At 35.1% G+C, this 27,211-nt stretch overlaps 1 protein-coding gene across 1 annotated transcript in view; it reads left to right on the top strand.

Moving 5' to 3' along the window:
- TMEM47 (transmembrane protein 47) overlaps positions 1–23,729 on the top strand; it is a 31,190-nt gene extending 7,461 nt beyond the window's left edge. Inside the window, exons 2-3 of the mRNA XM_001925136.4 lie at positions 9,626–9,766; positions 20,367–23,729. Coding sequence (XP_001925171.1) covers positions 9,626–9,766; positions 20,367–20,545 — 320 coding nt within the window. The 3' untranslated portion in view covers positions 20,546–23,729. The remainder of the gene's footprint in view (positions 1–9,625; positions 9,767–20,366) is intronic.

Raw genomic sequence — 27,211 nt, 5'->3', positions numbered from 1 at the left:
GATAACTATCACTTGCTGTTTGAAGGATTGTTGAATGCTATCATGTATGGAACTATGGATGAAGAAGTTAAGGATTACATGGGAAGTCGATAATCTACTTTTTATAAGATTATTATCCAATTTGATTTCCCATAAGATTTAAAGAGTCTTCAAATTGCCTCATATTTCAATAAGTCTGTTAAGTATTAGATATTTATTATCATCAAATTTTACATTATTACCATGGCTAGACCTTAAAAATCAACAAAAATCAACAAAACCTTTTTCTTTAAGTTCCTCCATGATAGGGTACTTTAAAACAAGGGCTTAATTTTACATTGAAAAACAATTCCAAAAGTCTGTGGAAGCCAGCCATATGTTTCTTAAATTGATTGTATGGATATAAATTTCATTAGATCACCTTATTCTGGCTTTATATATTTTTTTTAAAAAGATACACTTATTTATCAAGAGACTAATTTTTTCCTTAAGTAGAATTTCATTCTCACACGCCAAAGGCAGGAACAGTTATATCTTACCAGTCTTTCCAAAGTATTGGATCATCTCCCTTGAAAATGAGACAAGGACACCTTTCCTTATCCTTTTTTTGCTCCTGTATTTGTTCAGGATTTTGAGACATTAGTAGACCATCAATTTTCTGTTCTATTGTAGTCTTGCCTTTGGCACCAAAGATTCCCATTAAAGCAAAACAAAACAAAATAATAAACCCTACAAAAATGAAGCATCCATGGTTCCCAAGAACCAGGGCAAAAATATCTAGATCATTTTTGTCTCTACCAGCTTATTAACTGTTGTGAGATTTAAAATGATAATTTAATGAGCCATGTTTCAAGATAATGACACAAACACTGATTCTGGCTTTTCAAAATAGATGTGTATTAGGCAAAAGGACATTAAAAAAATAGAAGTTGGGATCCCAAGTCACATATTCTCTATGCATAAAAGGGCCACCCATAAAAATAACTCAAATTTCCATCAAAGGGAGTCTATAAACCAAATGTTCAGTATAATGCATAGTGCTTTGTGAATGCAACCTGGAATCTATTCCTAGCACCAGTAGGTGGCTTAACAAGAGATAGAAGTGGCACTTCCCCTCTTTCCTGTTTTCTCTTATGTAGCCAGGGAATTAATTACATTCAATCATAATCATTGATTTCTTAGCTTGGAGTAGACATTGTCCTGGTACAAAATCAGTCTGGTGGTGAGAGCAAGGTGATGAATGAAACAAATGGTTTCTTTTAAACAAATTAATAAAATAATATAAATGTACAAAGTGCTATAAAGGAGGAAATAAATATAAATTTAACTTCTGAAAGGGGATAGAAGGGCTCTAACCTAAAGAAGCTTACTAACAGGGAACTAACTGGTGGGGGCACTAGCTTGTCAAATCTATCCCTCCATATTTACTAGGGGGTGTCTTAATACTGATCGTGGGTGACTGGCTGGCCATCTTCCATCTGCTGTTTGATTATTATTAGCCACACTAAACCCCTCACGAAAGCTTTTTAGTTGCTTAGAGACAGGTCACCCACTCCTAGTCCCGGCATGGGTTTTCTTCCTGTTTTTCCAAATCACCAAGTTTTCCAAATTATAACCTTCTTAGGTTTTTTTTCCAAAGAGTGGAGAAGGAACAATGTTTGATGTTACCAAACACATCACACTTTATAGATATATTGTGATTAGGAATTACTGTTGAAAAGTACCAGTACCCATTACATAATATTAGTTACCATCAAATGCTAATGAAAGCTTTCTAATATAATACTTGGTAAGAAACAGCAGTCATTAATGATGATGGTGTCTTTCTTTTTTGTCTAAATACTGAAACATGCTTTAATAGCAGGGCTTTTGCTAAACAGCATATACAATGGTTTTATTGGGGGGAAAACACCATATGTTATGGTATTTAGATAATAAATTATATTTCCACCAAACTTTCTATGATAGAATTCTGTGAAGCAGCTAAAGTATCCCTTTATTTGTAAAGACAAAAGAATGTGTATTCTCTTCTAACATCAACTCAAAAGGGCTTGAATGAAATTGTCATGGATTGAAAATCAGTACCTGTTTGGCACTTTTGGACCACCAGAATGTTCCAAAATGTTGGTTAAATTGACCTGCACTTTGATCATTAAAATTGTTGCATTTATGTATTTGGATGGTTACCCGGGGGCATTTATGTGCTTAAAGTCAGGTTGGAGTTGTATTTTTGACACAGTTTTTATTCATAAATGGGCCTAAAAAGTAGGACCTAAATAGTATTGTTGCCAGTTTGATTAACATGGGTTTTAAACTAGATGCTTCTTTGATATTCCCCTGGACTTTGTGTAGCCCAGTACTGTTTGTCATCTTATAAAAGACGCATAGTTGTTTGCCACAAATACTTGTTTGCATGTGAAGAATGTTAGTTTTGATATTAGTTGTTTAAAAAAAGAGATGGCCATTTGAATTATTGAAATTAGAATCTGAATTCTTTTGGCTGCCTTTGTGTCTATATCTCATGGAATAGTGGAAAATTAATGCAATGCTGACAGATTTAGGTCAGGATGCAACTTAGCCAAGAAAACAAAGTTTAAGCTCCCTCAGTAATGGTTCTGGTTTTCCACTTCATTTGCCACATGCAGACTAACTTTAAGAAGTTAAGTATATAATTTGATACCTCTGGAAATATTTTGGTTGTTACATCTATAGTTTCCTTCCTTTTACACAAAATAACAACATCGTTTTGGTTCATTCTTCATAGATGAGAATATAGCATTACTCTCTACGCTCTGAAGTATGTGGTGTTAATCTCAAAATAATCTCTAAAATAATTTTTAAATTACATTTGATGAAAATAATTAAAATGCCATAATTTCTGGCAAAGTGAGTTGGTTGGGAAAAAGGTCTTCAGTAAAGATGTGGATATCTTGGGGAATGTGGATTTGAAAGGTTGTTCTGTAACTGAGCATTTTTCCCTTTGAATATAAACCATCCCAATATTTCCAATTTCGGATGATAAAATGGAATCGGCAACACCAAGTTCACTTTCTGAGTTCTCACCAATATAACTAAAATGAATTTAAGGTTTTGCTATAAATATGTCCTACAAGTGAATGAAGGTATTTAGAAGAATAGAATGTTTGCTGGGGATGAGTGAAATGATCTAGTTCATGGGGGTGAATTAGGGCAAACTTGTGGATGACTTGTGAGGCAGTGCCAAGATGATAGAAAAGGTTACTCTTCTAGGTTGAAGATTCTAGGTTGAATGATTCTGATTGCAGTTATGGATAGCATTTTGGTTAATATTCTTTTGGATAATTCAGAGGTGAAAATATTAGTGCCTGTCTAGCAAATTTGAATGTGATTATGTTATTAAAATCAGTATTTTAATTTGTTGATGGGAATTATAGGAATACTGAAAATCGTGCATTAAAACATTAGAATACACTTAGGGGAGCACTACCCACTCCACCTGTGGGAGTTGAATTTATAAAGTGAAAAATCTGTTTCTTCACTGCTTTTTAATTATATTTAATTTCCTAGAAGAAGGGGCAATTGTGTGCTCAGGGATTTACATACAGTAGAACTAATCTCAGCATATAAACAATACCTACAAAGGTAAATAAATTAGCCAGTGTTAGACAAGTTAAAGGTTTTGAAATGAGATGGGTGGAGGAAAACTAGGCACTGGTGTGGTGCATTGACCTTGGCTCAAAAGTGTGGAAAATGTATCCTCATTTAGATTTTGCCTTTCCTGAAAATCAGAAGTAAATTTTGACCATGAATTCCCCAAGGGAATGTGAATTCTCCAATTTGGTGGTTATAATGTGGCCCATAGAATTTTCATAATGCAGTGGCAATTTCAGGCCTGTCTCATGTATTAGACTGTAAAGTAAGTCAGCACAATTCTGCAGAAAACTAAAGCATTTATAGACATTGGAAACTCTGACACCATCTAATAAAAATACCTTGAAAGAGGACTTGAGTTCCTGAGTTGCATACTAATGTTGGACTTGATATTATGACATAAGGACTGCCCCATTTTTATTCTGTAACTGCAGGGCAAAGTATAGCATTGTGTGTGTTTTATTTCTATATCTATGTAGTTATGTATATATTATATATAGAATTTTTCCTTTTTTTTTTTTTTTTGAGAGAAAGCTCACTTAGGGAAGCACACACTTAACTTAACCCTTGGCTTTCAAAGGTATAGTTCCAATGCCTCCAGTGTGTCACTGTGTCAGTTTTGGTAAAATACTCTTAAGTGGGACCTGACATATACTATGGCAGCCTCATTTCAAGTTTAGTTTCCAGATACAAAACATCCCTCCCAGCCCATTTGAGCCCTAGTCAGTTTATGTACGAAGGATGTACATTATTTCCTCAAAACTGATTATCACTTGTTCTCTCAGGTCTTAGAAACCAAGCTCAGATTTCGAATCAACTGCCCTGACATTGAACAATGACCAATTTTAATTGTGCAGAGCACTGCAATTTGTAAAACAGCACCATGGCCACTGATGTTCTGCAGAGCTGGTTTATGTTCACTGCTCCACTACAGTATCAGTATATCATTTATAGAAATGAATAAAACTAATGCAGAATAATAAATCTCTAAGGACTCAACACTTCATCTGACTAAATACTCTGAGGGCTATAAAACTGGGGAACTAAGATTGATATAGAAGTTATCCAATTATGGGAACTTAAAACAGATGATTTTTTTGGAGAAATGGGCTAAAAAATTGAGAATTTTATGGCATTTTAATTTGTTTTGCAAACACTGAATATGGGATAGCAAGTATTTGTGGCGTGCAAATCTTCCAATGGAAGAAAACCATTTGTGTAGAGTTTTCTGGTCATTTATTATAATATTAATGTAAAATTACCCAAGCCCTATAGTATGTAACAAATTATTTTATATATAGTTGTTAAATTTACATTTGGTAGATAAGTAAATATCTATTTGTGTAAATATGGCCTATTAGTTTAATGGACATTAGTTGGTATCTATAAATTTTTTTTCATTTGTTTTAATTCCCCATCTCCTAGTCTTGTTCATTAAGAGGACAATGTATAAGGCTGATCTGCCTAATCCCTGACTTTAACTCACCTGTAAGGCAGGTCCTAATATTTGGACAGTGGATTCTATTGTTGTTTACTGAAAGAGACAATGATGCCACATGTACTGTTCTCACCTCCAAAATGCCTAGTGTTAAACCTTAAAACCTGGCCTGCGCCTCCTTGAGTACAGTAGCCATATCAAGCCACTTTTTCAGCTTACTGATTGATGCTCAACTGGTCAGCGAGTTAAAGCTTTGGTCCTGGGCAACCTGCCTGAGTGAATCATTCCAAATGGATATAATGACAACAATCCCCAAACTTGGCACTGTCCGCCAGAGATATAGCCTCAATACTTCAGTCTAAGCCCCAGCTTCTGGCCAGAACAGTGGCAGACATATGTGGCCCAATTCTAGTCTCTCTTGGAAAATAAAATGACTTTTCTGTTTGAGCAGGCATAGCTATGGTTGTGGACCAAAGGGAAGGGTAGCAATAGCATAGGAGTGGAGATGCTGGTGACTGATACTCCTTTTTCACTTCTAAAATGACTTTTTCGTTAGCCACAACCGCAGTACCAAGAAATAAATATAGGACACATAGAAGAAAATAAGATCTGGTTGTGTTCATCTACTTTTTAGAACTATTTCCTGTGCTACAAAAGTGATTCCCTTCCTAATTAATTAGTCCCTTTAATTAATTAACTTTTTATTTTGTTTTATGGCCATACCCATGGCATATGAAAGTTCCCTGGCTAGGGATTGAATCTGAGCCACAGCTGAGACCTACTCTAGTGTGGCAATGCTGGATCCTTTAACCCTCTATGCTGGGCTGGGGATCAAAACTGCACCTCCGTAGTGACCCTTGCTGCTGCAATCAGATTCTTAACCTACTGCACCATGGCAGGAATTCCTTTTAATACTTGTTATTCTGATGGCTTCTATTGCATTTTTTTTTGCCTTTTTATATGAAACAAAGTATTAGTATTTTAAAGAAATTCACCATTATATGAAATTAGGATTTTTTTTTTTTTACAGTTTTCTATTGCTATGCTAGATAAGCATCACTTAACACTCTTGTTTACTTATTTGGCAGATTAACTTCATTATGAAATTATTATTGTCTGAGGGGCCTGTACCTAAAAGAAAGTTCTGCATTTTAAAATGGTACATAAGGTATAGACCAGGGGTAAGAAAACTAGCCCGAGGGTCAAAACCAGCCCACCTCTTTTTCTGTTGATAAAGTTTTATTGGGACGCAGCCATGCTTTTTCGTTTACATACTGTCTAGGGCTGTTTTCACACCACATGGCAGAGTTGAGTAGTTGCAACAGAAACTATGACTGATAAAGCTGAAAATACTTAATATCTGGTCCTTTATAGGGAAAATTTGCCAATTTTCTCTTAGTTTCAGTCTTTACAAAATACAAAAAAATCCATTTATTCCAGCTATTCTTTGAGGATAGTTAATGTAGAGAAAAGTGATCAAAATTCTTATTTTATTCTGTTTTTTGTTTGTTAAATTTTTTTTCTTTTTTCTTTTTTTTTTGTCTTTTTCTAGGGCCGCATCCACAGCATATGGAGGTTCCCAGGCTAGAGGTCTAATTGGAGCTACAGCTGCCAGCCTATATCAGAGCTACAGCAACGCCAGATCCGAGCCGAGTCTGCAACCTACACCACAGCTCATGGCAACGCCAGATGAGCAAGGCCACTGAGCAAGGCCAGGGATCGAACCCGCAGCCTCATGGTTCCTAGCAAGGCCAGGGATCAAACCCACTGAGCAAGGCCAGGGATCGAACCCGCAGCCTCATGGTTCCTAGTCGGATTCATTAACCACTGAGCCACTGTGGGAACTCCCCTGTTTTATTTTGGACTGAAAGTAGAAATAGTCAAATGTAAGGCATTTTATGCCTATTGGACTATGTGAAAGAGCTTATCAGAAAAAAAGCAATCTTTTGTGCTTTTACTTTTAAGATATTTTTTAAAGTAAGTGAATATTTAGTTGTATCTTGGTTTTAAACAAAATTAATACTTTCAAAATTCTTACTTATTTAAAGTAGATTGGAGGAAGTTGTTAAAAGCAATAGTCATTTTATGAAAGTAATAGTTCAAATCGAAAATAATAGCATAGTCTCTTAAACAAGGTCTCCAGAAATTCGATTGATGGCTGGATGGATTGATTTTATTTTTTACTTTGTACCTCAAACACTTTGATATAATGAAAATTTGATTTATTTTTCAGAAATTGCAACTTACAACTTTTCAGAAGGATTTCTATTATGTTAAAGTACAATAAAATTATTTTATGCATAAACTTTTTCAAAGAAATTTAGAGATTTCCAAATGTAAGGATTACTCTTTTTTTAATTGAAAGCTACATGCTTTTATGGAATTAAAAAAAATTGTATGGCTATCCTTTTAAACTCTAGTTGAAAGCCAGATATGCTTTTGTTTGAAGTTATATGGCTTTGTTACAAATAGATGGCATAAAAAATGTTCTCTACTTTCTTGTGATTAAGCTTTATATTTTAAGAAGTGTGGATTTGTTCTGTTTTCCCCTTGTTTGTTTTTTTCTTGAATGCAGTGCAAGTTCTAGTTCAGTGCCAGCTATATATCCTGAATTTATTAGGAGGAGAGGATGTGGAAGAGGATACTTGAGGCAGGGTTATACAAGTATAAATAAAAGAAGAAAATCATAGGGCATTATAGGTTCCTCTACTTGTCCCTTATCCTGCAGTGGCAAAGAGTACACTTTGGAAGCTTTCTGGAGGGATAATTTCAGAGTGCAGCATGAAAATATCATGAATTCTTGACTTTGGTTAGACTGCATTGCAATTTAACCATGGATTAAAGTCTATTTTTATTTCCTACACATATGTTAAAGTGAGGGCCAGAAGAGGCAGCCTAGGCTAGGACTTCCAAACAAACCCATGGAAGAATGTTCTCCACAGTATCATTTTCTGTGATGCTTCCTGAAGTGAATAGTGCTTTTATATTCACTGTACTTCTTAGGGAATATATATATATAGATATATATATCTATATATATCTATATATATATATAGATATATATTGGCCTTTTTAGGGCTGCGCTTGTGGCATATGGAAGTTCCAGGGCTAGGGGCTGAACTATAGCTGCCAGCCTACACCACAGCCAGTAACTTGGGATCCGAGCCTTGCCTGTGACCTACAATACAGCTCATGGCAATGCTGGATCCTTATCCTACTGAGCGAGATCAGGAATCGAACCTGCATCCTCATGGATGCTAGTCAAGTTCTTAACCTGTTGAGCCACAGTGGGAACTCCAGGGAATATTCTACTTTTATGAAACAGAAAATGGGTCAGTTTTCTGTCATACTCTTTCTAAATCTTTATTTGTTAAGAAATGACAAATGCATTTCAGCGAGGTTTATGTTTCATTCAAGGCATGGGGGAGTCTTTCAGATTTTCTGTGTGCAGAGGCTTATACATAGTAAGTAGTCAGCATATGCTTACTGTTTCCATGTGTGAATGAAGAAGGAGGCTGAGGAGCCATTTAGAGTCTACTCTTGCACCCTGGAAACCCCCCCCTTTTTTTTTTGCCATCTTAACTATTTGTAAGTGTACAGGCCAGTAGTAGTGTTAAATACATTCATATTGTTGTGTAATCACTCCCCAGAACACTTTTCATCTTGAAAAACTGTCATTCTTTATCTATTAAATAATAACTCTCCATTCCCTCCTCCCCTCAGCCCCTGGCAATTAATTTCAGAAACCATCTCTGTGGTGGTTAATATCACAACTGTAAGATTAGAATGAAAGGAAAGAGAGGATGAAGAAACAAACAACAACAAATCTTCCTGATGCTAATTTGCTGGGAGAGTTGTTTTAGTGAGGGGGAGAGGGACAAAGGAAAAAAGTTGAGGTTTTTTTGTGCAAAGGAAGGCTTTCTAAGAAAGGATAGCAAAAAAAAAAAAAAAAGACTACTACAGCTTCATGCAACAAGATGGATGAATATCAGAGACATAAAAGCCAGGCACAAAATAAGTATCACAGATTTAAAAGCCAGACACAAAAAAGTTGGTATTTTTTTATATAAAGTTTAAGAACAGGCAAAATCAAATACATAAATAATGTCAGTCTATAGCCTGGGCGGAAGTGTAATTATTGACTGGAGAGGGGCACGAGAGAACCTTCAGGATGATAGGAATGTTCTATATCATAATCTGGATAGTGGTTACATGGGTATATAAATATAAATAAAAATTCATCAAGTTCTCTATTTCCTATACCTATGATGTCTGAAATTTATTGCTCAATAGAAAATTAAATAATAAAAATAGGTTGTGGAGGGGGCACCAAATTTAGTATCAATACTTAATAGAGTCCTTGGAAGAAAAGCATGGCAAACCTGTGATCTAAAAACTGTGCTAAGCTTAACATTAGAGCTTTTCTGAATTTTTGTTTAGTAATTCTTGTTGAAAAACATTTCAAATCCCAGAGGATGCTTAGCATGCAGTAAAATCACATCTATTTAGCTGCAAGGTGATGGCTGCTGAGCATAGTTTACTGCTTAAAAAAATAATGCCTTTCTTTTTACTTTCCAGATTGGCAGATTGCTACTCTGGCTTTACTCTTGGGCGGTGCTGCCATAATTCTCATTGCATTCCTGGTGGGTTTGATTTCCATCTGCGTGGGATCTCGAAGGCGCTTCTACAGACCTGTTGCTGTCATGCTTTTTGCAGCAGGTAAATATATTCATTACTTTCATACCAGTATTAAAGTTTCATGAACCTTTCTACTATCCTCCCTTCTCATGCAGAGACAGTATATGGTTGCTGTATTACATACAAATTGAGAGGCATTTGTTATATTTTAAGGTATATTGGCTAAAGGTTTATCATAGTATCAGTTTTCAGTGTGTTAAGCTGAAGACTTTCACAGAGCACAGTGGCAATTTCTAAACTTCTTACTAAAACATGAATAAATAATAGTTCTTAACAGGGCTATTGCCTTAGGAATTGCAGAAGATATATTTACCAACAGTCTTTCTTCACATCTAGTATTTTTTTCCTTCTTTTACTGCCCCCTTAGTGATCTTAAGGCAACATTATTTTTTTCTGACGTAAAACTGAAAAAAAATATTCTAATATGCGTACCCTTAAAGATATAAATCTGTCTTGAAATAAACATGATTATACTGAAAAAATCATAATGTATAACATGAACTGTCAGACAGCTATGTGAGATCAATATCATATTCATTAATTTAGCAACCATCTTTCTAAAAAAGCACAGCTTGGATTAAAATATCAACCCAGGTAAAATGGAGGTTTTACCAAAAGTCAAGGAGCTATTTAGGAAAGGGGCTTATAAGACTAAAGGCCCAGTATATTATTTGATGTGAGTTTAATTTTCATTTATAAGGATATCCTTAAATATTCTTATAAATGACTCAAACTGAAATATTCTTATGGTGCCTTCAATTTACCGTGTCAGTCATATCTGATTTGAAGACTGCAAAATAAGCCCCTGTGACTGTCAATAATGAAGACACTGACAGAACCATCTAGCCTGTTAGATGGATTTTTTAATGCTGTTTAAAATGGGAATAGATGAAATTTCTTAGGATTTGAAGGGTCATTTGATCTAAAAATATAAAATCAGAAGTGTTTTGCTGCCCCCTGCTGTTTTTGTTCATCTTTTTCTACTCATGACGACTGGTCAGAATATGTGTCATAAAAACAAAGGTCCACAGGGCTGAAAGAATTTAGAGGTAGATCTAATTCAAATCTCTTAAGTGACTTGCTCAAGATCACATAGTAGTTACTGGTGGACCTGGGGCTAGAAGGCTACTGAATCTTTAACTGGTGGTTCATTCACCACTAAATCCCTCATTCATTCATTCACTGTTTATTGGGTACCTGTCACAGACTGGACATTGTATTGAGACACCTATAAAACTAGCTAAATAGCACAACAGATACGTTCCAATAGAGTAGAGAACACTATTACAAAAAAATGTTTTGAAGTCTTAAGAGGTGATCCACAGTATCATTATTTTGGTGATCTCATATATAATAAGGGTCTCTATTGTGAATCATTTAGATTCTCCTAAAGATTCCATCACTATTCTCCAGTTTATTTCTTAGTTAATGTATTTACCATAGCCTTTTTCCTATTTTTAGAATGAAATAACTTAGATTTTTTTTTGGGGGGGGGGCTGTGCCACCCATGGCATGTGGAAGTTTCCAGGCCAGGAATTAAACCTGTGCCACAGCTATAATCAGAGCCACAGCAGTGACAACGCCAGATCCTTCAGCTGCTGAGCCACCAGGGAACTCCTGATGTAACTTAGATATTTTAATTGTGGAATAAGTTTCTTTTTGTAGCTATGATTTATTGACACAGTGGTTAGAGAATCAGTTATAATAGAATTCCATGATAAATTGTTCTGAAATGATATACCATTCTTTAAACTGGAATTATGCTTTGAATAATTTTTATAATGTTCAGATATTTCTTATTTATGAAGATATAGAGATATTCTAGACATTCTTTTATAAAAACATTATTATGCTTAGTTACTATCCCATTTGGCCTTTATATTACCTTTACTCAGATGTCTTTACTGTATAATGGCACATACAGAATCTATAAAGAAATCCGTTGTTTAAAGCACCTACTTAACATGCTTACAAAAGTAACTAGAAGTTCCAGTTTTTTCTTAAAAAGTTGTAGACTTTTTTTCCAAGTATAACAAAATTTATGAAAATGTGAAAATAAGTACTGATTGTAACAGAAAATACCGGCAATGAACATAAGTTGGGTTTGGCCAAAATAACAGTTTTGATTTGGCTCTAGCGGCCACAAGTATTAGTAAATTATAAAATAATGAGAGGAACCCCTACAGCAATATTCATACAGTGTTACTCTACTTTCTGAGACCTAAAATGAGCATTACATTGCTACCTGTAAAAATATACACGTGCTGAGATTTAGTTTTACTCATTCTCTTTTGAGACTGTGCTTTTGAAAGCTTTTTTGAAATAATCATTAGTTTAGTATTCACTTTGCAATAAGCAAGGAAAAACTTACTGGTTATCTGAAACACGTCATAAAAGATTTCTCTCTCCCATCTGCAAAAGCCATTAACGAGTTGCCTACAACTAATTTCTGGAAAAGATATTCATTACACATGCTAACCTATTTACGATTTGGATGTAAGATTAACAGAGTTGGAAATTTTGCATATTTGAAACAATCCTAGCTAAAATCATGGTTATTTTGCATGTTTCTTAGGAAACATACTTACTCTAGTGGTTGGCCTGTCTCAGCAGTTTAGTGAGTCTTTGTAAATGTGTATCTGGGGCCATTTCCCCTTTTTACTCATCCTGGTCTGCTTGAAAATGGTTTGTGTTTCTCTGCTCCTCAGAATATTTTATTCTCCAAATAATATTAAGCCTTATCTTGGTATTCTGTACACAGGACTATATCATTAATTCAGTATCATATGCTGTGCCTGGTACTAAAGGGGAATGAGTAAATAGTTGAAGGAGTGCTGGAAAGATGATTGAGGCATGTGGCTTATAATCCGATAGGTAAAACCAGGCTTGAAAACAGCTAGCTAACGGTAATTCAATTTTTACTAAACCATTTCTCTCCTGGCAATTTTTGAAGCAGCAAGTTTCATGGGGCCACAAATCTAAGACCAAAACAGCTCAAAAAAGTAATCATTGTAAAATTATTTCTTCACATATTCACATTTTCATTCATTTATTTAAATATATGTTGGGTGCAACTACACTATAATATGTATGCAACTATACTATGTTGGTGTTAGATAATATATTCTTAAGGGTTTTTACTAAAAGCTGATGATTAAGTCTTACAGACACAGCCAAACAAATTTTAAAGGTTTTTTTTAATCTTCTCTTTTCTCTGAGGTCCTTGACCTAGGGTGGGTTTGTTACCTGCTTGAATAATTGCTAGAAGAGCTAAGAGATGGCCATTACTGCAGCCCATCTAAAACACTGTCCCATGTTCCACATCTCTTCCACTCACTGGTCCTACAAATTTAGATTTAGGAATAAGATGTTATCTATAATAATAATAATGTAGATGATGATAATAATAACTGAGCTCCTACCACATGCCATACTGCTAGACATGTAGTCCATTCTATCTCTGCTGTAATAATTTTAAGATTAGGTATTTATTTTCCCCATGTTATCAGTGTACAAGCAGGCTCAGAAAGTTTAAGAAATTCCCTGGGGTTGTCTAACTAGTAAGTTGCAGAGCTAGGGTTTCTTTCTTTTTTCTTTCTTTTTTTTTTTTTTTTTTTAGCACTGCACATGCCGTATATGGAGGTTCCCAGGCTAGGGGTCTAATTGGAGCTACAGCAGCCGGCCACAACCATAGCCACAGCAATGCCAGATCTGAGCCATGTCTCCAACCTACACCACAGACTATGGCAATGCCAGATCCTTAGCCCACTGAGTGATGCCAGGGATCAAACCCACAACCTCATGGTTCCTAGTCAGATTCGTTTCCACTGCGCCACGACAGGAACTCCAAGAGCCAGGCTTTCAATTCAGGGACTCTGTCTTGACTTGAGAGCCCAAGTGATGTTTCACAAGTCATTTTTACTTGGGTATATATAACATGAAGAAAAATCAACCAAATCAGTTTAAATTTTGAATTCAGCTGCCAGTCGTGTACTGAGGTTAGAGTTCATCCTGTAACTCCAGTTACTCCATCTCTTGGAAGCAACACCTGAAGAAAGGCAACACCTCAAGGTGTCATACATAAAGGCCACAAACTGTAAATCAACTATACTTCAATAAAACTTTAAAAATGAAAAAGAATATTAAAAAAGAAAAAGACCACAAACTTATCAGCGCAGCATGACTCACTGAAGCATAGTACATCATGAAAACTGTGTACATGCCTGGTACAACTGACTATAGCATGTTTTCCATTGTGTAACTGACAATGACAGATAATACATAACGAGATTCTGATTACCTGGTTATCTAGTTCTCACTAAAGACTCTGTGGAATTAGAGGGATTGCTTCTTTCTGGGTCCTTTCTTTTTATTGTTTGGCTTTACAGATCTTTTTATGCCCCACTGGGACTTAGGATGATTGTTTCATTCTCTTTCCCCAAGAGTTTTAAGACAAATTGCAGAAAATTCCCCTTCTGTAATTTAGGTTTTGAATAACAGCATCCCCACTAATTGTATTAGTAAGGATGTTTCTGTTACATCTATAGAAAGCCCTCTGTAAATGACTGTATATGCAGAATGGGGATGGGGAGGTGGGTTCTGCACCTACATTCCATCTCTGATTAGCGGGTTGTGTTTGGCAGCCCTCCTTGCCATCCTGTCAGGTACACTGAGATGGCTGGAGGTATTTCAAGTCCAGATTTTGACAGAAAAAATCAGCATCCAGCTTATATTTCAAATTAAAAAAGAGTTCTTTATTCACAGATCTTTATCCAGATCAACCTGCTCTTTGGTTAGAACAATTTACATTATCACCACCAATAATTAACTCATTTCATATGTACTGCTTACTTTTAGTATAGATTAAATTTAAAAAAAGAAAATTGATAGCTTCATGTTAACCATTCATGGGCAAATGTTTTTTATTCTCCAAATGATTGATTCCTTTATGTAAATTTGATATTTAGGGGACTTGGCTGGATAGTCCTATCAATTTTGTATTTAAATTATATTCTAAGTTATTATCTTCTTTTTATACACTATCATTACTGCCTTAGAGGACACAACTCTTGTTCAAGTGGAACATCTCAGTACCCAATCTGAACTTCCCCTTAATTTATTTTTCTATGATAACATCTGAACTAAACTGTCAATGTGACTCCTTCCTTTCCCTTTCCTAGAATCCCATTACCCAGATTTTCTTTTATAGTCTTTACTTTCCTTGACCTTTCCCACTGATGTCACCTTAGTCATCATTATGCACAGGTATCCATGCACTGACTAACCTCCTTGGGGCCTGTCCTCCGTTCTCCTCCTGAAGTAAAGGTGATTTATAATTAGTCTGTCCTGCACACAAGCACATGAGGTGTAGGTCTGAAATACAAATCTGGTCTTGTCACTTGTCTTTTTAGTTTCCCCAGAGGCAGAACCTGAGACAAGGAATCAAGTGCAAGTACTTAATCTGGGACGTAAAAGAAGGGCTATGGAAAGTGAGACTGGGAAGAAAAGGCAGCCAGTAAGGAGTGCAGTTATCACTATAAACAGCTGGAGCTTAATCTTCCTGGAAAAACTCTGGAAACCAGTGTAGAACACGCCCCTCAAAGTTACCTCACTGAAAGGACTGGGGAATTGGACTATTTATAAACCAAATGCTAATAGTCATTGGTAAGGGTGATGGTGGAGATAGGGAAACAGCAGTGTTAATTTCCCAGAATACCGGGCCTGCCCCACCTTAAAGCAGAGTAGCTTTAGTGGCCAGAGGAAAAGTCAGGCACGGAAGTGTAGGTGCTGATAATTGGAAGTCAGGCCAACGTGTACTGGAATGATGAAGATGATAATATATGGATAGGGTACCAACAGTATCTCCACTTAAAATAACCTCTGAGATGTCTCCTTATAGAAAGCTGTCTATTATTTTCCTTAAACACTAAGCTTTTTGTAGTCTAACAAACATCTCTGTATGACTATGCCTTTCATTCTACCCCTGTGAATTTTCTAGAGGCACACCCTCTTATACCTCTATGCGTTATGAAAACTGTATCTTCCTAGAAGTCTTCTATCTTTCTCTTCTGAGTGTATCCTGTCCATCCTTTAAGAACCAGTTTAAATGATGCCTCATCTCTGAAGCCCTTCCTTCTGTCTCCAGGCAGAAGTGGTATCTGGAGTATCAACAGAGCTCAATAAACGTTATGAATGGATTATAAGTGAAATGCCTCTACTATTACTTTTGAATACATTTCTTTGTATCTACATGTCTGTCCCCACAATAGAGTATGAAATATCAAAGAGCAAGGACTGTGTCCTACTGTCTTAACCCTTTCACCTAGGATACAGTGGGCATCCAGTAAGTGTTTATTGAAAAATGGAAATATTCCCATGTTAGAAAATACTATTTAAATATTGGATGTTTTGAACACTTTAATATTGAAGACATTGATAGATAACCCCTTAAAGAAAATTAGAAATAACAAAAGGACCTCTAAATTCTCATCATGTTTCTGTCCACATGTTTTCTTGGTTGGTAGTTTTGTTACCTCTTTTTCAAAAAGTAGAGAGGTGGAATAAAATGAACTCCAAATTTTCTTCAAATTCTAAAATGCTGCACAATTTTACTTTAGGCCTCTGAGGTAGAGCCAATGCCTATTATGTTTCATTGATTGGTAGTAAAGTAGAATGGTGGTATTTTCTTGAGTTCTGGAGTCTAGGATTAATTGTTGTTTATTCCTTTGCAGCTTCTGTGGAAGGCAAGGAGGCATTTTAACCTGCATCTATATATTGCATTAAATGGAGAAATTATTTACAAATATAGTGTTATATATTTTTTTCTCAATTTTGCTATTACATGCATTTTTTTCTCACTGATTCCAAAGAGAGTAAAATAATTCAGAGGCATAAAGTGCTTTAGGGTATTTTCATCTGGCAAACAACACAGTAAAGTTTTACCTCGAAAAAGCTACTCAGGAGATTGGAGGAGGCCAATGGAGCCTAATGCAGTTGTATTTTTACTTTTCCCACTAGAGGGAAACTATGTCATTATATTATACCATGGAGGCCAAATATTTGCTAAATAAAATACTAAAATGAAATTAAAAGAATATTAAAAGCAGGCTAGGTAAACACCCAACTCCAGGGACTGACTGAGTCACAAAAGAAGCAGTATAATCCTTTTAGAATATAATTCAGATCAGTTATTTCTTCTCTGCTCAAACTCCCATTGTAGCTGCCCATCACTTTGAGAATAAAATCCAGACCCCTGAGCATGCTTCACAAGGCTGTTTCTGAATAGGCCCCTGGCTGTCTTTTCCATCTCATCTCATGCTATTCCCTTCCTTGCTCTTCCTACTGCTGTACTGCATCCAGATGTCTTTACTGATGTTCCACAGTACCCAATGTGCTTCTGCTTCAGTTTTGCACTGCCTCTGCCCTCTACCCAGATCGCTTCTACCCTATTGGCTTGCACCCTTTACTTCATTCAGGTCTGTGCTCTAATGCACACTTCTCTGTCCTCTCCTCCCCAGAGAGGCCTGCTTCAGGTGTGATATAAAAGAGTAGCCTGCACCCTTCTGTCTTATTTTCTTGCTTTGTTTTTTCATGTCTTTTAGCAATACCTGCCATATTCTGTATTTATTTACTAATAATGGATGGCCTAACCATGAGGATAACAACTTTTGCTACCATTGCTTTAAATTGTATCACTTTAGAAACATTCAAGTTGTTTTTGTTTTTGTTTTTGTTTTTTTTTTTTGGCTTTTTGCCATTTCTAGGGCCACTCCCCCAGCATATGGAGGTTCCCAGGTTAGGGGTCGAATCTGAGCCATAGCTGCTGGCCTACGCCAGAGCCACAGCAATTCGGGATCTGAGCCTCGGCTGTAACCTACACCACAGCTCACAGCAACGCTGGATCCTTAACCCACTGACCTAGGCCAGGGATCGAACCCGCAACCTCATGGTTCCTAGTTGGATTCGTTAACCACTGAGACATGACGGGAACTCCTCAAATATTTGTTGAATGAGTAAATGAATTTTACTATTCCTAATTCACATTGATATTTCACTCATATCCTGGCAGAATTAGTCAGGAGGTGACAAGTGACCAGAGTCTAGAAACCGAAGGAGAAATAAAGTGCCTTTTTTTCTTTTTAACTTCCTTAGTAACTTAGGTGTTTTGTTTTTTTTTTTTTTTTTTTTTTTTGTAGTTCATGGGTGATAGTAGTGGACTTCTTGTAGTTTTAAGACATTTAAAACATAAATGTGCCCTTTCCCTCAAAAAGGCACAGAGCTATCTGAATTTTTAAAAATTAATACACATTTAGCACTTACTGGCTGGAAACATAAGAAGTGTGGATTATATAATATGCTGTTAGTTGTTCTGACAATGACTTTTTGAATGTCAAGAGATTCTCCTTTTATATGGATCTGTTTATTTCTCCATTCTCAGTAGTAATGTGGAAGTATGGAAGACAAGTGCTGGCCCAGAGCAGCATTAAGCTACATGGCAAAAATGATTGGAATTCTTATAACTGGTTCCAGAAAGGTCACTTTACCCCTTGTCAGAGCCTTATCAAAAGTGATGATTTTGAGGAATCATGTCCTCATGAGTTTTCTGTAGTTCCTCAGTTTTATGCCAGAGACAGATGATTGTTACGCAGATTTTCTAAGAACATTAATCATATTAGTAATAATGATATTTTACAGGTACTGAGAATAGATGAGTAGATTTTAAAGCACAAAATTCCAGATTAATTAAACACTATCCATCCTATGGCTCCTTTTTAAAAAAGGAATAAAGTGTATCATTTTTGCTATATTAAAATTTGTTCTTATCAAATTATTCACCTCAATTATTCACATTTTTGTTGTTGCATTTTTGGAATTTACAGTATTACTATTTTTTACTGCTGCACCTGCAGCATATGGAAATTCCCCAGCCAGGGGCTGAATCAGAGAAGGAGCTGCGAACAATAGCACAGCTGCGGTAACACCAGATCCTTTAGCCCACTGTGCCAGGGCCAGGGTTCAAACCCACTCCTCTGCAGCAACCCAAGCTGCCACAGCTGGATTCTCAACCCATAGCACCACAGTGGAGCCTCCTGGGATTTATATCTAAGATGAATTAGATAACAATCATTTTAACCCCAGATTTATATTACATATCAAGGGTTGACAAATTTTTAAAATTAAGGGCCAGATAGTAAATACTTCTGGCTTTCTGTTGTACCTCTTCAACTCTACCACTGTAGTGTGGACAGTACATAAATGAATGAGCTTGGCTATATTCCACCACAACCTTTTCCCCAAAATAAACAGATCAGATTTGCCAACCCCCGTCACACATTAATCTATCCCAGATTTTTCAGGAAAGAGATTGTCTATTTCTTGAGGGTAGAAGCCATCATATTGTAGAATACAAGACAGATACATCCCATAAATTCTTATTAAATTGATTTAAATAAAATGGGAACTATATAACAGTTGATCCAATAGAAAGTTATGACTTTGAATGGAAGGCATCATTTTTTACGAAATCCAGTGTCTCCTATGTAAAAATAACCATACAATAAATACCAACTTCATTTTATTTTTTTAAATGATTTTTATTTTTTCCATCATAGCTGGTTTACAGTGTTCTGTCAGTTTTCTACTGTACAGCAAGGTGACGTAATCACACATACATATATACATTCTTTTTCTCACATTATCATGCTCCATCGTAAGTGACTAGATATAGTTCCAAGTGCAGTACAGCAGGATCTCATTGCTTATCCATTCCAAAGACAATGGTTTGCATCTTCTAACCCCAAATTCCCAGCCCCATCCCTCTCCCTCCCTTTCCCCTTTGGCAACCAAAAGTCTGTTCTCCAAGTCCATGATTTTCTTTTCTGTGGAAAGGTTCATTTGTGCCATATATTAGATTCCAGATATAAGTGATATCATACGGTACCTGTCTTTCTCTTTCTGACTTACTTCACTCAGGATGAGAGTCTCTAGTTCCATCCATGTTGCTGCAAATGGCATTATTTTGTTCTTTTTTATGACTGAGTAGTATTCCATTGTGTATATATACCACATCTTCCTAATCCAGTCATCTATCAATGGACATTTAGGTTGTTTCCATGTCTTGGCTATTGTGAATAGTGCTGCAATGAACATGTGGGTGCATGTGTCTTTTTCAAGGAAAGTTTTGTCCAGATATATGGCCAAGAGTGGGATTGCTGGGTCATATGGTAGTTCTAGGTATAGTTCTCTAAGGTGCCTCCATACTGTTCTCCATAGTGGTTGTAGCAGCTTACATTCCCACCAACAGTGCAGGAGGGTTCCCTTTTCTCCACACCCTCTCTAGCATTTGTTATTTGTGGACTTATTAATGATGGCCATTCTGACTTGGTGGTACCTCATAGTAGTTTTGATTTGCATTTCTCTAATTATTAGAGTAATTCTTAATATATTGTGAATTCTTACTGCATTTTAGTTTTAAAACAAAAAAATACTGTCAATAAAGTATACTATTTAGAATAAGTAATGCTTCAGATTTTTTGGCTTTTATGTTTATTTGATTAAAGTGTAATATAATTTTATTCCCTATAAATAACATTTTTCTAATTTTGATTTGCTTTTCTTTCAGTTGTTTTACAGGTTTGCAGCCTGGTCCTTTATCCAATCAAGTTCATTGAAACTGTGAGCTTGAAAATTTACCATGAGTTCAATTGGGGTTATGGCCTGGCCTGGGGTGCAACTATATTTTCGTTTGGGGGTGCCATTCTTTATTGCCTGAACCCTAAGAACTACGAAGACTACTACTAGAACCAATAGTCTCAAATTAAAAAAAAAAATCAACCATCCAACAAAAGGATTACGTCTTCATCTTTTCTAACTCACTATTTTCTAAAACACTTGTGGAGCATCAAGCCATTTGCTCAGTTGATTTAATATCTTTTGCCTTTTGGCTGTCAACATCATAACCAGCTTTTACATCCATTTTAGGGACCTGCACAAATTAAGGGAGCTGATTAGACATAGGCAAATGCTGCAAACTTCCAATATGTTCATGTCACTTTTCTTGACAAGTGAAGGGTCTATATGACAGCAACCATTGTGAGAAACTAGTTGGAATGAGAAATGCCTGAATCTCCTATTGCCTGCAGGGGAGCAGCTGGCATAAACAGCATTTAGAAGTTCCTTTGCGCTGACACGGATTCCACTGTTAGAGTCCTTATTGCCTGCTTATCCCACCCAGTGACTACATTGGCTGTTGGTTATTTGCTTGAGTGAACTCTTGAAAAGTGAACTTCCCTTCAGCATCTAATGGGAGTTCTGAATGTAACTGGTTAATGGTACATAGTCCACCTTCAAGAATACGCTTTTTAATGGGAGGTTATGCTTTGGCAATCAGCATCTCCCTGGGAAGGGAGTCAAGACTTGGAGACATGTGCTTTTCATTATGTGGTTAGAAATTGTGCCTCAGCCATATCTATCTAGAATGAGGAAAAATTGAGAGTCCTTACTTTCCCTGGGGCAAACAGAAAGAAATATGCATGAGTTGCTTTTATCCTAAGTACCCTTTAAATCACTTACCAAACATTACAGCAAACAATTGTGCATATGTAACAAGCTTAACTATTTTTATAGAAGGTGAACCATTAGTATAAATGGTAATAAGTTGTTCCCTAGCCCTACACATGCATTTGCCTATTGCACATAAAATTAATATTTGCTCTTAGTGAAGTGATTTGAACACTAACCTTGTACACATTGTTTAGAGACTTAGATCAGTATTCACACTTATTTACCATACAAAAGTACATATACCTTAAAGCTTTTGCTCTATGTTCTCTACTGTTTCACTGGAAAGTTTTAATAGAATTGTATAAGAAGAAAAATTGAAATGGTGTTAATCTGAAAATTAAGCACTGTAGTTCAAAAGAGAGTAGCAATTAGGATGATCGTTTTGTTTAAAATTCATTAAAATAGAAGGCTGCTTTTTTCCCAAGTATTTTAAATGTCTTCATTAAAAAATAAAGGAATAGTGATAGGTTTATATATATATGTCTAAATGTCAGTAGAGGAGTAGAATTCATCTGGTTATCACCTGGTCCTCTGAGGTTAACTAATGGGCTGACTGATTTGTGCACACAAATATAGATTTATGGTAAGGGAATCATTTACTGACTGTTCAAATGGAAGGAAGTATCAGTAATAGGGAAGAAGTTTGCAACAAATCTTACACTGCAAACTTGTGTTAATCCTGTTTAATACACAAATTTGGATAGTTTAATTATAAACATATTTTTATATCAAATATACAGTTCTAATATAAAAGTTATAAATAATTATTTTTGTTAACAAAACAATATTTGGCCCTCTTGCAGAAAGAAGCATTGGAAAAATCATTTAAAATATACCTATGTTCTATTGTATTGCAAAATCCATAAAGAGCAGGACCACATCAATAATAATTTGCTTTACCTTCCAAAGCAGAGTTCTGATTTCAGCTTAAGAACTACTGCCAAAAACAACAGGGAAAAAAAAAACTATTTTATTATTCAAATATTTTTAAAAAACCCTATTATCTTGTGACTTTTCTATGGAATCACAAAGTAAATTTGAAGAACCAGGCATATTCTTATTTTAGCAATGACAGACAAAAGTGATTAAATGTATCCTAGAGAGAAACCTTTATAAAAGTATATGATTCTGTATAGAATCATAAGAAACTAGGAGTGGAAAATTTCCAGAAAGATGTTACTATTTATAGAATCTTTTGAAGCAATTTTCATGAGAAATAGTAAAATCTGGGCCAGGCTGTCTTGCAGTTAATTGCATATTATCAGAGCAGCATGAGAAATACGGTATTTGTTGGATAGGGATTTCGGCTACTAAACACTCTCTATTGTGAGAGAATATCTTTATTCCTGAATAATGGAGGAACAGTACTTTGGTGCTGACATCAATGAGGCGCTTTTCTTAGTACTAGTAGAGAATGCAGTGTGCTTTTAGACCAGTATCACATCTTGAGTCTCATCAGGTTTTCATTCTGTCAATATGAGAAGCTGGAAAGTGACAGAATATGGTATAGGCTAAGGCATACATATTTGCAGTGTACTGAGAAGTAGATTTCTTATATAACTTTTTTTCCCTTCCCAGTGAAGAGCCCTATGCTATATTTCTACCATCATTAATATTTGAGAGTGTTTTATTACTAACAAGTTCAGTATAACATGAAAGTTGTCATTGCTTATCCAAAATATTGTTTTGTCTGTCAGAATAAACAAAGTGAATTTTTTACCCACATTAACCTTATGTCTTTGCAGCTTTAGGTTTGTTTGATGTTTTCTTACAAGCAAAACTGTTAACTACAAACCCATTGTTTATTTTAGAGAGCGAGAGGTACACATACACACATATAGCATAAAGTACTCAGCAGGGCTAGTTATTTGGATTTCTTGCACAACGACTTAGCTTTTTGTAAGTTCAACATGTAAATTTTAAAGACATAAATATAGAGAGACCTATGTGTTTGAAATATAAATGATATATATGGATTAGCATGTACCTGTATATTATTAAACATGCAATGAACTGACTGGTAAGTGACGTCTAATTGTATGGCTAGCAATGTAATTTATTCAGACTGTATTTTTGTACAGAGCAGCACACACTAACCTATGCCTCTGTGTCCTCTTTAATGCCTAAAACTGTGCCTAGAAATTTCATCTGTCTTAAAAAATAAAATATACTTCATGCTGTTTATGCTATTAGTTTTACTGCTGTTCTATATTTATTATTTTTAAATATATGATATGTTTACTACTTAAATATGAATTCATGGTATTCTGATTATTTTTAAACAGTCCTCTAGGGAAAACCTGTTTATCACTCCAGTGGTTTTGAGTTTGCAGTTTCACAATCAGTTCTTCATTTCATGATTTTTGTAGCTGACATGAAGTTATCTATGTGGAAAAAATAAAAATAAAAGTGGTTTCACTGATGTTGTTTGACTTTGTGTCTTCTATGTTGTGTGGACTCTTGAACAAGTTTCTAAATTACATGTCTTCAGTTCATTTTCTCTTTTAGTAAATACATATTATTTAGAAAATATAGATTGATATAACATGTTTATTTTGTATATAAAAAAAAATTTTGGCTATGCTCATAGCATGTGAAAGTTCCCATGCTAAAGATCAAACCTGCACCACAGCAGTGACCCAAGCCACTACAGTGACAATGCCAGATTCTTAACCCACTGAGCCACGAGGGAACTCCCATTTTGTATATATTTTTAAACAATTTTTTTGTTTCAGATTATCTCCCCAAATCCTTTCTAGCCTCTGCAGCTGAGTTATATGAAGAATAAAAGAAAGAATATTAAATATCTTCATAAACTTTCTTATTTCGAAAGGCACAGAGGAGATAGAGTTGAGGCTATCTTCCCTACTCTAATCACACAATTCGAGGAGTAGTGAAAGTGTTTGATGCTCTATTTTGGTTTTTGTTTAGTTTTCAGTATTTGCAAGGTATGTTAAAGCAGACTTTCCTGCATTATTTCTTTTTTTTTAAAATTAGACACTACATTTTTGGTGCATGTGTGTGTGTGATAATAAATTCATAAAATATAAGTCCAAATTTCCCGTCACCGTTTGTGTATTACATAAATAGTATACTTGGAAAGAAATGTAAATTAGACTGAAAAATTTGCTTGTATGATTGTCAGAAAATTTTCCAGAAGACAGAAATAGGACCATATATAATTGAGCACTTTCTTGTGTTAATAAAACCAGTTTGAATATAAAATATATATTTTTGTTATGAAGACATCCTTTCATGTCTCATGAATCCTCAAATCTTGAGAGATTCACAGTATATTTTTCTGTTGAAAAGAAAACATTGTAAATCATTTGCAAAACTATGAGGTCTTTAAAATCAGACTTTCAAAAGTATGCACATTTAAGATATAAATTTTAACATTTTCTCAAATTTTGTCATTGTAGAAATTTTCCTTTTCAATAGCCTTATTCTAGTCTGATGAAGTAGCATAATTTCTTTGATGTGTTATATTTTCAGTATAAAGTACTTTTATTTTAATACAGAATTCTCATGAGCAAAACACCTTTACAAACATGTCCTGCTTGGTAATTATCCATGACCCACTTTCTCTGAATTTGGAAGACATGGAGACATAACTTGACTAGGATTTGACAAGGAAAAAACCATTGCCTTCAGAGATTTCACTGTGAACATAAAACAGGAAAACAATTCTAATGTGCTTTGCCATAATGGCCATGTAGTCAGTTCATGGTTTGTTTTATTAAAGTCAGGCCCATGCTTTGTCAACACAATGTTCCATTTTGATGGTCTTTAAGTCCTTTTGGTTAGAAAATGAACTGATAGTGAAATTATTTTTTATTCTGTATAATAATCTACGGAATACCTGGATTTCTAATTTATTGATCAAATTTTCATGTTATGACCTTTGTTAATAACTTTTCAGAAGTGCAAACTTAAATAAGATTAAAGGAGCAAATAAAAAATGAGAATTAAGCACATAATATTTTCATAGGAAGCACTAATTTATTTGAATAATTAAATTTGAATAATTAAACTTCTCTGTCAAGTATTGGGAACACAATGTCACGGATACTTAATGTCAAAGTTAAAATCAGACTAACAAAGCTCCGTGTAATAAAATGCCAACAATTTTTCTAATTTAAAGCAGGTTTGCAGACTGGGAGAGCCTCACATTTTTAAACAACTACTAGATGTTGCCATGAGCAGAAGGTCCATATATTCATACTTGGAAAACCTATTTTCCAAGAGTCACCAGCTAGGTGACTCGCACATTTATATTCCAGCCGTAAGTCGAATGGTTCCAAAGTATAACTAAGAGAACAGGAGCTGAAGTGTTCAAGTTGGAAGGATAATATGTGGTGTTTCTAAGCCAAGATTAACAGCACACAAAGAATGGTGTTCTTTGTAAAAATAAAGCTGTGTTGAGTGGTTCACCAGAGAAACTCGGTTTTGGCAAGCAATTATTTCCAAGGTGAATGACTTCATAGAAATAATGATTATAAAAGAGGCTTGGAACAAGTGCTGAAAAACCATGTTGTCAAACCAGCAGAAACCTTGAGTAGATCAATTTCTGCATGACAAGGATTAATGAAGAAAATAATATCTAAACTATGTAATTTATATACTAATTTTGGCATGGGTAAGGATATTCTGTGGGTGACCCAAAGGCATTTCTTATACTACAGAAGAGAGAAGGCATGGCATTACACTTAAAACACTATATATATGTGATGATGGTACTGAAGATTGCTCCTTGGTTGCTTTGAATTTAACGACATAAAGGTAAAATCAGAAATGAATATCATACAGCCTATTTAATTTTTTGATAAAAATTTTTCACAAGGGAGGATTCAAATAAATTGTTTTAAACGTGAATAGAAATTTCTCTTAAGATTATTATGAATGGGGAGTTAAATTGTTAAGAGTTAAATGGAGGAGAAATACTACTATGCTAGAAATACTACTATGTGTTAACTGAAAAGAGAGAGAATGCTGTCATCCTTGGCATCCTCTCCTAGGCAAACTTGGGGATTAAAGCATTTTTGGAGAGCAGTTCCCCCTTTGTGGCCATATCACTGTTCAGTGGTGATGTGGCAACTCTTGACATCAAGAACAAGTTTTCCAGTTTTTAACTTTTGGGTGATTCTTAAACATTATCTAGCCATTATGGTTGTGTTAATTACTTGAGTCATGGTGTGTCTGAAAAAGGCAAAAATGAGATGTTTCAATAAAACATTTAACACTAATGATCATGAAAAGTATGTTTCTCATTCAACTCCAAGCTTTGGGTGCTATTCACTGTTGGAACAAATTTGTCATATATCTGATATGATATAGAAATTCTTATGGAGGCACAATGTTTAATATTAAATTTCCAGTTATATTTTCTGAAGACCTCGATATTTTAAAATCTTGAATTAAGCAGAATTTTGGAAAACTCACTCAGAATATTTCTTTGCAAACCTCAATATTTAGCATTTACCTTTCTAGCCAACTTTTAAGACATGGAATACTTTGACTTATTTTCCCACATTTGCTTAAGGCATGGATAAAATTATTTTTGTCCCTATTTGTATCAGAAAGTCAATAAATATTAGTATGTGTTTGGGCAAGTATTTAAATTTTAGGGAGTTCAAGTATGATCCTAAACACTGATCCTTCTGCTACTGATTGAATGGCATCTTTGAATCAGAAATGCTCTAAAAGTTGAGGCAACAATTAAGACTTCTTATCAATCAAAAGCACCATTTCACTTCTGTTAGGCTTGGTCGACTATTGTGTTGTGTGGATGGGGAAGTACATACAACATGCTGTTTTCCTAAAGTTAGGCTTATTTTGACTTATGAGTATAAATATGTAGAAATTTCTTGACTTTTTATATTTAGAATGGTCTGAATATACATT

The sequence above is a fragment of the Sus scrofa genome, chromosome X, assembly GCF_000003025.6.
Source record: "Sus scrofa isolate TJ Tabasco breed Duroc chromosome X, Sscrofa11.1, whole genome shotgun sequence".
NCBI classification, from domain to species: Eukaryota; Metazoa; Chordata; class Mammalia; order Artiodactyla; family Suidae; genus Sus; species Sus scrofa.
This window is presented reverse-complemented; position numbering and strand designations above follow the sequence as displayed.